This window comes from Hoplias malabaricus, chromosome 14 (genome assembly GCF_029633855.1).
Source record: "Hoplias malabaricus isolate fHopMal1 chromosome 14, fHopMal1.hap1, whole genome shotgun sequence".
Taxonomy (NCBI): domain Eukaryota; kingdom Metazoa; phylum Chordata; class Actinopteri; order Characiformes; family Erythrinidae; genus Hoplias; species Hoplias malabaricus.
In genome coordinates this window covers 23,397,062-23,411,417 of record NC_089813.1, presented here as the reverse complement: position 1 = coordinate 23,411,417, position 14,356 = coordinate 23,397,062, and the positions used below count along the sequence as shown (strand labels likewise).

Genomic DNA, 14,356 nt, shown 5'->3' with positions numbered 1-14,356 from the left:
CTGTTGTATTCCAATTGTCCATCATTCTATGTTCTATGTTAAAGCTTTTTGATTTTTTTTATTACAAATTTGGCTTGGCAACTATGAACACAGATAGTCAGAAAAAAATTACATTTGTTCCATATATTTTCAAAATGATGCTCTCATTCTGTCTTGTGTTAAAATCCAGCTCACCATTAGTCTTTACAGAGGTGTGTTTTAACCTACCCCAAAGAGCTATAACTCATTTTCAGGAATCTCAGACACTGTTAAAAGGTTTTGTGTAATAAATCTATAAACGCATGATATTTCCAAAGTCTAAAATAAAGTAAGATGTGATCTCAATATTGACCAAAATACAGGTGATCATGATTTTTGCCATAATCTAACAGCCTTTCTCTGTTATCATTCTCTCACCCGGAGAACGGTAATCTCCTCTTCGGCCTCGGCAGTGGTCTCTTCTAGTTCGGTCTTGGCCTGCTGCAGCTGGCTCTCCAGGGCATGGCGTGCTGCCTGCAGGCTGCTGATCTGCGACTCTCTCTCCTGCAGTGACAGCGTCAGCTCTGACACCTGCCGCTTTATCTCCAGCTTCTGCTCCTCATGCTCCAGCCCAATCTAACGGGCAAAAGAGATTTTCACCATTTATTGAGATTAGTCAGCTGCCGCAATTTCCTACAGCATTGCATTTGTAGACCACATACTGACTTTCAATCTCTTCCTTATAATAGTAATTTTGTCAGGAGAGAGCTTGTCAGTGGTTTGAATTAAAGGCCTGTTGCCATGGATGGATTTATAAAACATTCCTTTGAATTATGTATGAGATCTGAATGAAAACAGCTGGAGTGATAGAAGACTCCAAAAGTAGGAGGCTCTTGTTCAAAGAGCTAAACTATTAGCACCACACATTTTTGGCCCTTTCATTTGAATTTCAAGTACACCAATTTAACTTCTATTTGGCAGAGAAAGCACGTTCAGATCCGCTGTTAGTCTGTGCCAAACTTGACTCTAGGGTCTCACCTCCCTGAGTCTGGCCTCTAACTCCATTATACGACTCTTATTGGTTTGTTCTTGCTGACTCATCTTCTCCAGGTGCTCCTCCAGTTTTGCATTTTGGGCCTCCAGTTTGCCCGCCTGAGACTCCAGGTAGAATTTCTGCTGCCTTAGTTCGGATATCATTTCCTCTTGGGCTTTCCTATGGGGCAAGGAGCACGATTTAAAAAGTAAAAACATGAACTCAGGCATTGATGTTGAAAATATTTACTATTTAGGCCAAAGTCTTAGAGCTTATGTTAGCAAAGAATAATGGATCCATGGTGATACACAAACAGCACCTTTCATTTACAAAAAGAACATTGCATCAGGGACAGATTCCTGAATCAAAGTAAAAGCGCGCTGATGGCTAACTGTAACTGAAATCCAAGGAACACTGCTTTCACCTAGATCAAAGCTGTATAATTGTTTTGATATTCATGTTTTTGTTGAATATGCAAATGTGCTCTATGAAAATTCACATTTGGTAAATCAAAATACTTTGTGTATTAAGGTGTATAGAAATGGTCTAGCTGAAAGGGTGGAGCAGAGATGAAGTAATCACACTGCAGCAACACTTGTGAACTCACATGTTTTTCTGAGTGTAGATACTGCTGTTGGCTGCCAGCTTGTTCGCCTCAGAGAGCTCAGCAATCCTCTGCTCCAAGCTAGTCATCTTTGATTCCATAGCATTGATTGTCTGCATGAGTGAAATCTTATTAATAAGCAAGTGTAGGATTGGTTTGCCGGACAGGGATTAACCGTGGACTAGATGGTATACTAATTCTTCCTTGAAGTTAAAATATAGGCAAAGCTACTGTATATGTGGCTATGCAGTAAAGTGGGTAAATCCCACATTGGTTATCTTCTCAGAAAAGGAGGGTGGTAAACCTTGCATGGGTAAGTAGATTTTGTAATACTGATAGAATCTTTTATCAAGACAACTAACATTACATTCGCCTACTTCTTTAATATGACTAGAAATAAAATAATTTACTCTGAATTACAGCATCTGCAAATGTCATGAATGCTAAATAAGTACAATGCTTAATCCTGGACCAGTGTGTGTATATGTGTGTGTGTATAAATTACAGGGTGCATTGCATTAGATAAACTGAAGACAGACATGATGTTGTACTCTGAAAGTAAACAGATTATTTCATAGAGCTAACAATTCAATTTAAGGATGTAGTACATGAAGCTTTTGAAAATAAGAAACTAAAGTATGTAGCTGAGGTGAGAGAATGCTGCTTTATGGTAGAGCCTGAGTAAAAAGGGAAGCCAGTGGGGATTCACCGTTTGGGAAAGTGCAGGTAATTGAGAGAGCGTAAAGTGCACATGGAGCTGGTGGACCTGAGCATGCATTAACAGCTCCCCGCTAAGACAATAAAACACATCCATTATCCAGCTTCAAAAACTTATAAGAGATGAATGTGTGAATCAAGCAAGGCATGAGAGAAAAAAAAATGTGCTGAATTCTCACAGCAGCTTTTTATGCTGCGTGTGTGTGTGTGTGTGTGTGTGTGTGTGTGTGTGTGTGTGTGTGTGTGTGTGCTTGCAAGCAAGTGATATAAAGAGTGAGAGAGAGAGAGAGAGAGAGAGAGAGTGAGGGCAAAACATTAAGGCTGAGAGCTAATGAAAGCACTGATAACTATGCTCTCTAAAATGAGTGAATTATTGGAGGAAGTTGGTAAAATTATTCATTTGCATAAAAAACAATTAGTGTCTTTAAGTTTCCAAATTAATCATACGCATTACCGTTGACAGCATTAATAAAAGTTATCTGCTATACATTTTAACACTGATGTAATCATTACTGTTGCTAAACATTGCATTGTTTATTATGTGTGTGTGTGTTATAGGTAGATAGATAACAATGTGCATTTCTTCACTTCAGCCACTGTTTATTAGAGGTAAGTTTGTTGTAAATTTACAGCATATGGATATAAACTTCTCTCCTAATTAAAATATCTACAGTTATGTTGCTCTATTATGTCATTACAGTATTAATGTCAGATTTAATAGTGTAATATACAAACAAAAGTTGTGTCCAGCCGTGTCCCTGGAAAACTACAGTAAATGGCAGCTCACTCCTAACTTACCGCTGTCTGTTCACTAATTAGTTTGCCCTTCTCTCTGGATTCTTCCTCATATGTGCTCTGCTTAGATTCAAGGATCTCTTTGTCAGCCATATCTGCCTTCATCTGGTTCTCCAAAATCTGGAGAACATTAAAATACTGCAAGCATGATTCAAATTACAAGTGAAAAGAATAATCAGAGTCATATATGTGATGCATTAAATCTATAAATGCCTTAAAGGTTTGTGCAGTGTACAGCTATGACATCAAGTTCAATCAGACCTGCATTTGTATTACTGATAAGCATTTATAAGTAATTGTGTACATGGGACTCATTGATTCTTTAAAAATGGCAAAAATATTGAATTCATTTCATTAATTAATTCATTTAATCTGAAAACAGTTTTGAGATGGAGTGTATGCAGAGGGCACAACCTTGATCTTATCCTCATACAGCTTTTCTTTCTGTTCCAAATGAGTTTCCATCCTTTGCGCTGTGGCTTGAGTGTCACGCAGCTTCTCTTCCAGATCCTGTGCATAGGAGGAAAACAGTAATTCCCATGCACTATTATTACAGGTTATTACAGGACCTCACATATACTCCTCCACTACACAAACACATTAAAGGGGAATTCAATTGCTTTTTTACAGTACACTGCTGTATAATTCCGTAAATAAATGTAAGACGCAAGCAAAGCAAGTCAGTGTGGTCTGATATGAAATGAATGTGCATTCTCTACAAACCTACTGACCATTCACAGTAGAAATGACAGGAATGCATCTGAAACTACATTAAATATAGTTATACAATTTATATATATAAGAGATCAAATAAAACTGATCCATTTTAGCCCTTGCCCATACTGACAGAGAACTGATATTATCATGCTTCCATATCATTAATATTCATTCATTATCTGTAACCGCTTATCCAATTCAGGGTCGCGGTGGGTCCAGAGCCTGCCTGGAATCATTGGGCGCAAGGCAGGAATACACCCTGGAGGGGGCGCCAGTCCTTCACAGGGCAACACAGACACACACACAAATTCACTCACACCTACGGACACTTCTGAGTCACCAATCCACCTACCAACGTGTGTTTTATGGACTGTGGGAGGAAACCGGAGCACCCCACGCGGACACAGGGAGAACACACCAACTCCCCACAGACAGTCACCCGGAGCAGGAATCGAACCCACAAACTCCATAGAGTTTATCTACACAGTACCTTTCGCATATGCTTTATCAAAGCTTTTTCAACTTCTGTGGTCACACTAAAGCATCTACATCTCAATACAGCAACAAACCTAGAAACATTATCCATAATAAATCGATATTTCACACATGAAGCCACAGAGAGAGATGACCCATGCTCAAGATCTGCTGCTTTTGGAACCAAAACCAGAATATAGAGGATGCTGCAAGTGTCAGGGGAGATAGCAGGGCCAGTCATTGGGCAGATGAGACAAAGAATTTGTGTGTACATGTGAATCAACATGAGTCTTGCCGTCCCTTACCCTGATCTTGTCAGCCATCTGTTGGACCTGCTGTGATTTGGCTTGGATGTCCTCTTTCAGCTTGGTCTCCCTGCGCTCCACAAGCTCTAGTCTTTTCACCTGGTTCTCCAGGGTCTTCCTGCCATCCTGCTCCAAACAAACAAATCATGAACGGTCCTAGCATGATATGTGGCCATTCTGTTGTATTTATTCATTCAAACTCTTGATCCCTGAAGATATAGATGCTAACAAATGACCCAAACCTCGGTTTCTCGCAGCCGTCTGCGCAGGCTATCAGTGGAGTCCTCCCTAGTCTGCAGACGCTCCAGATCTCGCTCCATGCGTTCTTTAGCCTGGCGAACATTCTGCAGCAATTCTGTTGCCTCCGTGCTTGCTTTCACAGCCTGAGAGTTATCAATACCCAATGTGAAACAAATGCTAAGGTATACTCATTGATGAACAGAGTAGCTAAAACTTATTCCTTAAGTTGTATAGTGGTCATTTCGCCAGCTGAATAAAAGAGGACTTAAACATATAACATTTTACCTATCACTCAGGTTTCAAATTAATTTTGACACTGTTGGCTTCCAGTATATGAAATGTTGAGCTGTTAGAGCGCACTGAGGGTTGAGCAGAAATGGGTGAATCAGCCTGAATCAGGATTCAACATTTCATAGCTCTCAACAAAGACTGTTTTATGTCCATATAAATTATATACACAGTACTGTGCAAATATTTTAGGCACCAGAGAGTATGAGATATAAAAAGCTATTTATCTGAGCAGTAGGTGTTTATTTGTTAAAAAGCAAACAAACAAACAAAAAATAATGCCCAACATTAGAATAAAACCAAATACCATTATTCCAGTGTGATATTCTGTGTGTAAATGTGTTGGTTTAACTTTTTCCAAATCTCCCCTCGTGGCAGTCCCTATTATTTGAGGTTATCATCCAATACCTACTTTTACTGGTTAATAAATAATGATTTTAAATAATATATAAATATTATATAATAATATATTATATATATATATATATATATATATATATATATGGAGGAGGCACAAACACAAATATATTTTTATTTCATAAATAATTACTTGCATACTCACCTACAGTTACAATTGGTAAACTAAAGTTTAGTAAGCTTTGTAACTTTAATAAGGAAACAAAGATATAGCGAAAATACCAGAGACCTCAGTAATTGCATTTTATAACAACTTAAAACAGGCTAAACAAATACTCAAGTAAATATATTGATAGTCCACTGAAATAATGTCTCTAGAGATAAAAGTAAAAGGTAGCTGACTCAAAAACACGAGCAGGTGTAAATACATAGGGTTAAAAAAATGCTCAATAACAAAGTGAATAAATAATTTATAAATTCACTGTAGTGGAACACCCACTGTTAGGCACTATTCTTTATGTATTAAAATTATTTAAGTAAGTGTAAATAATTTACTACAGAACACCCACTTTTTGCATATACTGCCTACTCATTTTAGTGGGATGGTGTGATGCTTATGATACGCATATATTGCACTCACTATACCGCTTATGTTTAGGTAAAAAAGAGATTTCAGCACCTTGGCAAGCTTTTCCTGAAGCTCCTCAATCTTTGCCTGCTGTTCTTCATTGGTCTAAAATGAAGAATTCATTTGTAGAGGAGGTAATACATGTTAAACAGCAAAACATAACAACAAAAATACTTTAAATTATGAATTCCAATGTTTACATTAATCATTTGTGTAACCTATCACTGAGTGTATGGGAAAGCCTTCATCAAACCTTCTGTAGTTTAGTAAGGAGTTCCTCCATTTCAGCTTTGCCTTGCTCTTTGGCCTGTAAAAATCAGCGGGTCAAAGAACAAAGAGTAAAATGGAAAACTATATATACTACTTCTGTCCTTCCATAAATTAAGCCTATTTTTTATAAGAATCTGTACCTTCTGGATCTTCTGTTGGTAATCTGCAGCCTTCCTCTTCAGGTCCTCACTAGTCTGGCGTGACTCCTTCAGCTCAGATTCATACAGATCACTACGGCGCCGAGCAGCAGAGAGGTTTTCCTCCAGTTGACGAATTGACACTCGCATCTCCTCCAGCTGGGCATGGTACTCCTGTAGGCCAACAAACAGTTCCAGACTCAACAGGTCAGACACAAACACCACAGTTACTGCTGGCTAAAACAAAATGCTATTTCTTTTCACCTGTAGCTATTTGAAAAATGCAGATTGTAAATTTTCAATCTATGTTTATAAGAAGAGGAGGCAGCATATTATGATTTGACTTCGCTGAAAAGTTATGAGCACATGTAAAAGATTAGCACGGCCAAAGGAGGAGAGAATGAAAGGCACTGATGCTGAATGTCTAAAAGGGCAAAGAGTGGGTGTAAAGTGAACATGTCCCTCTGCCTCGGGAGGCTGTCTGTGAGGAGTTTGGTGTGCTCTCCCTGTGTCTGCGTGGGTTTTTTCTGGTTGCTTTTGCTTCCTCCCACAGACCACACATGCTGGTAGGTGCATTGCTTATTAAAAAAAAATAAATGTGAGAGTAAATGATGCTCTTGATGGACTGGCATCCAATATATGGTGATCACTGAGCATGATTTAATATTAAAATGTTACCCAGAAAATGTACTATAATATCCATCAGGAATTATACAGTTGTGTCACCTGTGTACTGCTAATTTGGGTTCTAATCCAATCAAATTTAATAAAATCAAAAATGTTTATTTGTCACATACCTAGTTTGATGATTACAGCTTCCATGAAACTATAAATCAATAGCATAGTGCAGGGTTCACAAATTTTATTCACAAACGGCCGATGTGTCTGCAGGTTTTCATCCCAACCAAACAGGAGCACACTCTGTATAACTGTTTTGAGAAGGAGACTAGTTGATCAGGTGTGCTCCTGAATGAAAACGTGCAGCCGCCCTTTGCAGATATGTTTGGTGACCCATGGGATAGAGTCTAAGAGACGTAGGATAGAGTCCAATCAAAATAAAATAGAATCTGATTCAAAATAGGCATTTTAAAAATATAAGATAAAGGTATATTCAGAGACAATAACATAACTATGGAAAATAGCAATCTAATAAAAATAAAAGATCTAACAGAGCTTTTAAAAAACTAAACATTTAATAATATACAAAAACTATATAAAAAAACATAAAATAATGTAAAGATATATGCAGAGGCAATAAAATAGCCTAATATTGCCATGAAAAATGTGCAAAGAGTAGGATATCATACTATAGCGCAAACAGTAGTGCAAAATATGCCTAAACAAAATGTGCCAAACAAAAACAGGAGGTATTTATGATGGTGGTATGTTCTGGTTTATTGTCTAGAGTTCACCATGACGATATGCTATTTTAAGTGTTATTTTGTGCAATTCCTATAATAATATCATCCTGCTACAGCTGTCAGTCTCAGGGTCCATAATCCTATTATGGTTTAAATGCCCATAGCCCCATCTGACATACAATTGGTGGTCAAAAGTTTGGGGACACCCACTCATTTAATATTTATTCCTTTTTTCCCCCCTCCAACAATACTTTAATACATTTTCCAGACATATTTAATTTGTTGCTAAAGAGCTCACGGATGTTTAATTATTAGTTTTGGACTATGAACTCCACTTCAACTCATTCATTTATTCATTCATTCATTTTCTGTAAGCTCTTTATCCTGTTTCGTTTCGTATTGGGTCTGGAGCCTACTTGGAATCATTGGGCCCAAGGCAGGAACACACCCTGGACAGGGTGCCAGTGTACCACAGGGCACACTTCAACTAATGCCAAAAGTATGGGAACAATTCTACTGCTCCAGAGGCAAATGCCATATGAATTCCTCCCATTCTAGACAATGCCTGACTTTGAGCTTTGAATCAAGCATTTTTATGCAGATTAAACAAGAAGGTAGTGTATTATGGCATATTCTTCTTCTTGAAACTGTTTCAGTTCATGCATTTTCAGCATGTCTAGCTTGAATGGCCTGCATGAAGTGTACATGGCATTAGGTATGGCATATAATGTTTAACAATACACACAAGCCTTAAAAATGCAATCATGATAATGCTTGAAAATAATTCTACATCCATATATATCGCGGTACAATATGTTTCAATAATAGTTTTTAAACACCTTTCCGATATTTCAAAATACGTTATACTGACGTTTCAATATTTTCTCTTTAATTTTATACAGCTGACTGTCAGGGTTAGCGGGGCAGGCTGACGGAGGCGGACGCACTCACTAAAACGCAGTACTTTAATAACAAAATATAACAAAACAAAGACAACAAACAGGGAGCCAAACAGGCTAAACTGGACAAGAGGAACTAAATAGGGCAAACGGGACAGACAGACTAAAGAGACCACCAGACTACAAAACGAAACAACGACAAAGGAAATGAAACGACAAAACGAAACGACGACGTGGAAAACAATGACGGGGAAACTGCAGAGACAGATAGACTTGATAACATGACGGACTTGAAACAGTACAAAGGAGAAATGTCCGACAAGAGGAAGTGATACAAGGGGACTTAAATACTAAACACAGACGAGACGCACCTGAGACAGATAATGAGAGGTCAGGGTAACAAATGAGACACAGACAAGGAGGCGGAACAAAGGCGGGACTAAGGCAACAACAAACAGAGCCATGTGCTGAGAGAGCACATGGCGGGGAAAACAGACATGACAGGACGAGGGCTAATAGATCGAATAGTCTGTATCGATTATGCAGTTTTGTCTAAGCCCATTGTAAAGCATAATACATCCAACAGAACTAAGATTTTAAAACTTTGTAGCAAAAGAGAAATATTTATCCTACTTTAGCATGATTATGAACCCCATGGACAAAGGGAAAACAATTAAGACATAGTTTGTTCATTTCACATTCATGTGAAAAAATTTGAAACAACCTGCACAGCACACTAATTTCCAATTAATCACACACATTTAAGATGCATTTGAAAGTAAAATGTTATCTAGATCTAAAAAACTAAGGGAAAACTAAAGGAAAGTTTTCCAGAACAGTGACTCCCTCTCTGGTGGATTCTCAGTGTGGCTCACTCTTTTTCATTTGGTAGTATTGTGATCACAGACATTATCAAAGGCAAGAAATGTCTCAAGTTCCCACAGGGAACTTGAAGAGCAGCAATGAAGCTGAATTTCTGACATTTTTATAAAGTAGCTTCCTAACTGGGCTTTTCATTCATTTGCTTATCCAGTTCAGGGTCGCAGTGGGTCCAGATCCTACCTGGAATCATTGAGCGCAAGGCACGAACACACCCTGGAGGGGGTGCCATTCCTTCACAGGGCAACACACACACTCATTCATTCACACACATTCACTCACACACTCACATTCACTCACACCTACGGACACTTTTGAGTCGCCAATCCACCTACCAACGTGTGTTTTTGGATCGTGGGAGTGAATGTTGCCTGTGAAGGACTGGCGCCCCCTCCAGGGTGTATTCCTGCCTTGCGCCCAATGATTCCAGGTAGGCTCCGGACCCACCACAACCCTGAACTAAATAAGCCGTTACAGATAATGAATGAATGAATAGTTCAGTGCTATGTGTAGTGACCAAATATAATATGTAACAATCATTCTTGTTCATTTGTAAAATTTTTAAGATATATTTTTTTTGTTCAATGCTTTAACTCCTAAACTTTATAAAGAAACTGCAAATAGAGCAGGAAATAAAATGAAATGAAAAATGAATAAAGAGAACTGTGGGAGTTTCCAGTAATCAAAACTGTAATTAGAGGCAAGGAAAATGACAATGAAGAGGTGCTTGACATTTTATGAAATTACCATCTTGCTCAAGATTATAATGTGAAGCAAACTGTTTGTCTATTTAGAGTGAGTCAACACAATCTGGTTGCATCAATCCTCTCAGCTAGTGTAATGGTTTAATTATCAATAGCAGGCTAATTGCTCTACTGTGCGAACAACTTCAGTCATGAAATCAATGTTGCGTGCAAAAGTAGGGAGAAAAACATCTGCAGTAGCTCCAAAAATAGAAAGAACCATGGACGAGTGGTTGACAAAAAAAAAAGAAACCATCCACAATTCCAACAACAGTTGGAAAAAACTAGTGTATCCATAGAGCATAAAAACACTTTATGTAATATCCATTACTGTAGGTGACAACCTTGCAGAAACAGCTACTTTTCAATCAATTTAAGGCTCTTAAGAGACCTTCAAATGCAGAAAATTACATCCTATATATGGAGTTCAGCTTTGTGCTGACAGTCAAGAAGGTTTCAAGGAGTTTTAATGTTGACAGTGTAGATCTACAAGACCTCTCACCAAGACAGCAAGCTGAAAGCATTTTCACCTTTCATCTTTTTCATCTTATTTATTTTTTCTCCAACAGCTTTCTCACTACAGTTATGGACACCTCCTGCTGAAGTTCAGCCTCAGAATTCCTTAGGAATGTACATCCTCAGTCAAAACTCAGAAGGTTTTTTTATTATTTGTTTGTTTTTCACAAACACTGTAGAAAAAGAAAGTTTGTCATGGTCCAGGCAGCACAATGAAAAATTATGCCAGCGTGATATTAGCTTGGTGGAACAACAAAACAGTTGGGCACTTCAAGCATAATTAATTTGTGTACTTGTGAAACTGCCCCTGCAAACACATCAGCAGAAAACCACATTCAGCCACATTCAATAAGTAGAGTTGGGCATTGACAGCCTCAATATAATAATAATAATAATAATAATAATAATAATAATAATAATGCGCTCTCTCACCTTTGAAAAACTTAAAACACATTACACAAGCATGTTGGAACTCTTCTGGAAGGCATAACCTGGTTAAATTAAAAGCCCGGGGAAACAGAACCAGACTGGCAAAACTTGGCTTCTGTAGAAACTGTAGTAAGATGCCATTATAATGATAGGAGGAGGTAAAGGGTTAATCCAGCCTAAACGCTAAGTGCAGCTAATTGAAGACTTTCGCCAGCTCATGACGGTCTCCTCACTGCATCTGCACACCCTTCACTCCTGACTACCATTTTCTGTCTCCATGGCAACCGCAGTGCAATGAAGCTGGAGAAGCTGAACCATGCCAGGCAGCAGCTTGTTTTTCTATCAGCCCCCCACATATCATATGGATTAGCCTAACACTCCATGCTACCTTTTCACCGCTGGGTCACATGGCGAAATGTACAAAAGGAATATTTGCAAGAATGCAGTTTGACATGAGCTCATTTCGCTTGTACGCTGTTGTTTCTCTGCACTAGCTGGCATGCATTCATGCTCTGCCAAAAGCGAGTGCAGCTTTTTCAGGAGGGAACATTACTTGGGCTCCTTCCCAAAGCTCATACCTCACAGACGCAATAAAGGCACATGGCACAGCAGAGAGGGCTATAATAAAGTCGAAATAGCTTGCACATGCTACAGGAAGAAAGGTGTTGCCAGATTGTGCTGTCGATGTAATTAACACTGCATCGCAGGAAGTTAACTCACATGACAAAAGCCACATACAGTGTAACCTAATGAAGACGGAACCATCACATTCACTGAAGAACTGAAGCAGTGCTATGGGTTACCAACAGTCCATAACAATCCATAAAGTATTAAACAGTTTTAAATAATGCACATGAAGCTAAGCAGTTCTGAACTGTTTTTTTTTAAAGCGCAGGATTACGTGGAAAAGACACTTTATGAACTTTATCAACCTAGGCTAGTGCTTTATTGATAGAGCCCGAAAAAACACCCTGATGTTAAATGCTGGGTTGCCAATTTATAAGGTATACTCAGGACTCGATTAGAAGCCTGGTATGTCTCTCTTTTTTTCAACAAAAACAAAACAAAATATTCCACATTACCTTGAAAAATGACCATCTCTCACTTTCCATCCCTTTTTAATTAATATTAGTTAAAATAAATATTTTCATTCATTCGTTCATTCATTCAATGTCTGTAACCACTTATCAAGCTCAGGGTCACGGTGGGTTCAGAGCCTGGTCACCCTGGAGGTGGTGCCAGTCCTTCACAGGGCGACACACACTCACACATTGTGACACTTTTGAGTCACCAATCCACCTACCTATGTGTGTTTTTGGACCGTAGGAGGAAACCAGAGCACACAGAGAAAACCCATGCAGACACAAGGAGAACTCCTTACAGACAGCCCCCCAGTGGGACAGAGGGACTTGAACACACAATCTCCAGGTCTCTGGAGCTGTGTTACTGCAACACTACCTGCTGCACCACCCTCCTGCCCTAACATATAGTTTCCATACTTTCATTCTTTTCATTTCAGAATTTTACATGAGGGGTTCCCTTGAAACAGTGTAACACTAACATATTATGTTCAAGGCACTTAAAGGAACACTATGTGGTATTTCTTCCTTAAAATTACAGCTGAACTGATTGTAATGCTTAATTGACCTGTAATAGGTGTAATAGAGCCTCTCTAAGTTCAGAGCTAACTGATGACTAATGAACTAATGATTAATTTGTTTAAAATCTCAGTATATCAAATATTTTATAGATTTAAAAGGCAACATTCACAGAAACACTTTTTATATAATTGTAAGGATTACCAAAATTTCATCGTAGAATAAATGGTCAAAATGTAAACATTATTTTTGGCAACCTTAATTTTACATTCAAGAACTGTTTTGTGTACTTTTCTGTTAAAAACAGATATACACCGTAAAGGCCCCCAAGTATTCACATAAAAAAACAATGAAACATTGTTAAGTCATAATTACCATGTAAATAGTGTGACAAATGAGAATGGAGACTGGAAACTGCAGACATAGCCAAACCACATCCTATATTCAGTCCTTAAAAGGAAGTATTGCCAAAAGGAGCAAAGAAATCTGCAGTATCTAGGTGCCACACTCCAGCACTTGGAACACAGGCTGATGGTGAACTTTCCTGACCAACACACATCTCGTTATAAACATGCACAGAAACACAAACACACACACAAAAAATACAAAATAATCACCCCAACCCAAAATCAAAAACTCTCAAAGACAGAGAAAAACAAAGAAACTCTGAAAATCACAGAAAATATGGAGCAGCAAGGCATGCTGGGGGCTCCTTAATGAGTCTCAGCTGCTCCCAGTCCTTGGACCCCTAGAGGTTTGTGCATTTAACAGTGAAATGTATTTTTTACAGTAAAGAGATGTAATAATTTGTGGTTTGGCTGATAAAAGTATTTACGGTATTTCACTGTTTTCAACCTTTTTAGAGTTTACAATCATTTACTGTCAAGGTTTTACAGTTATTCACTGTAAAATATACAGATATTTTTCCAGTGTGGGTAATAGTAGCCTATTTTCGCTGTTTCAGATTGTCCACTTTAATTGTATAAACTTAGCTGAATTGTAATTAATTATATTAAATGCCATTTTGATTATTAATTAACATTTTGTAGTGTATTTATTGCAATGATTAGGTCTGTTTAAAATGCACTATAAAAATTATGGTAATATTGTTAAAGAGTAAAAGGTGTAGTTATGCTGCTGCTTCCTCCTTTGGTCATTAGCAGTTGTTGCGGCTTGGTACCGATCCACAGCACAGTGGTAAGGGACTTAAGATATAGCCCATCATAATGGAAATATAATATTATTTCATGAACTTCCTTTCAGAATACAGCCTCAGTCTTTTTGCGATCAGTTCACTCACCAAATAATTTGTTTTGTCATACTGTTCAGATCTTTTGTAGGTGGAAATAAACTTGTTTTGCCATCAAATTATTCTGGAGAGCTCTTATTTTCTCTGCTTATTCTTTTC

At 38.1% G+C, this 14,356-nt stretch overlaps 1 protein-coding gene across 7 annotated transcripts in view; it reads right to left on the bottom strand.

Moving 5' to 3' along the window:
* LOC136666524 (citron Rho-interacting kinase) overlaps positions 1–14,356 on the bottom strand; it is a 74,856-nt gene that overhangs the window by 40,597 nt on the left and 19,903 nt on the right. For all 7 annotated transcript variants that reach the window (XM_066644761.1, XM_066644762.1, XM_066644763.1 and 4 more), the window contains 10 exons: positions 6,527–6,697; positions 6,370–6,423; positions 6,168–6,221; positions 4,846–4,986; positions 4,604–4,729; positions 3,522–3,617; positions 3,111–3,227; positions 1,599–1,708; positions 997–1,171; positions 397–594 (listed from right to left, as the gene is read on the bottom strand). In XM_066644761.1, the coding sequence (XP_066500858.1) occupies positions 397–594; positions 997–1,171; positions 1,599–1,708; positions 3,111–3,227; positions 3,522–3,617; positions 4,604–4,729; positions 4,846–4,986; positions 6,168–6,221; positions 6,370–6,423; positions 6,527–6,697 (1,242 nt within the window). The remainder of the gene's footprint in view (positions 1–396; positions 595–996; positions 1,172–1,598; positions 1,709–3,110; positions 3,228–3,521; positions 3,618–4,603; positions 4,730–4,845; positions 4,987–6,167; positions 6,222–6,369; positions 6,424–6,526; positions 6,698–14,356) is intronic.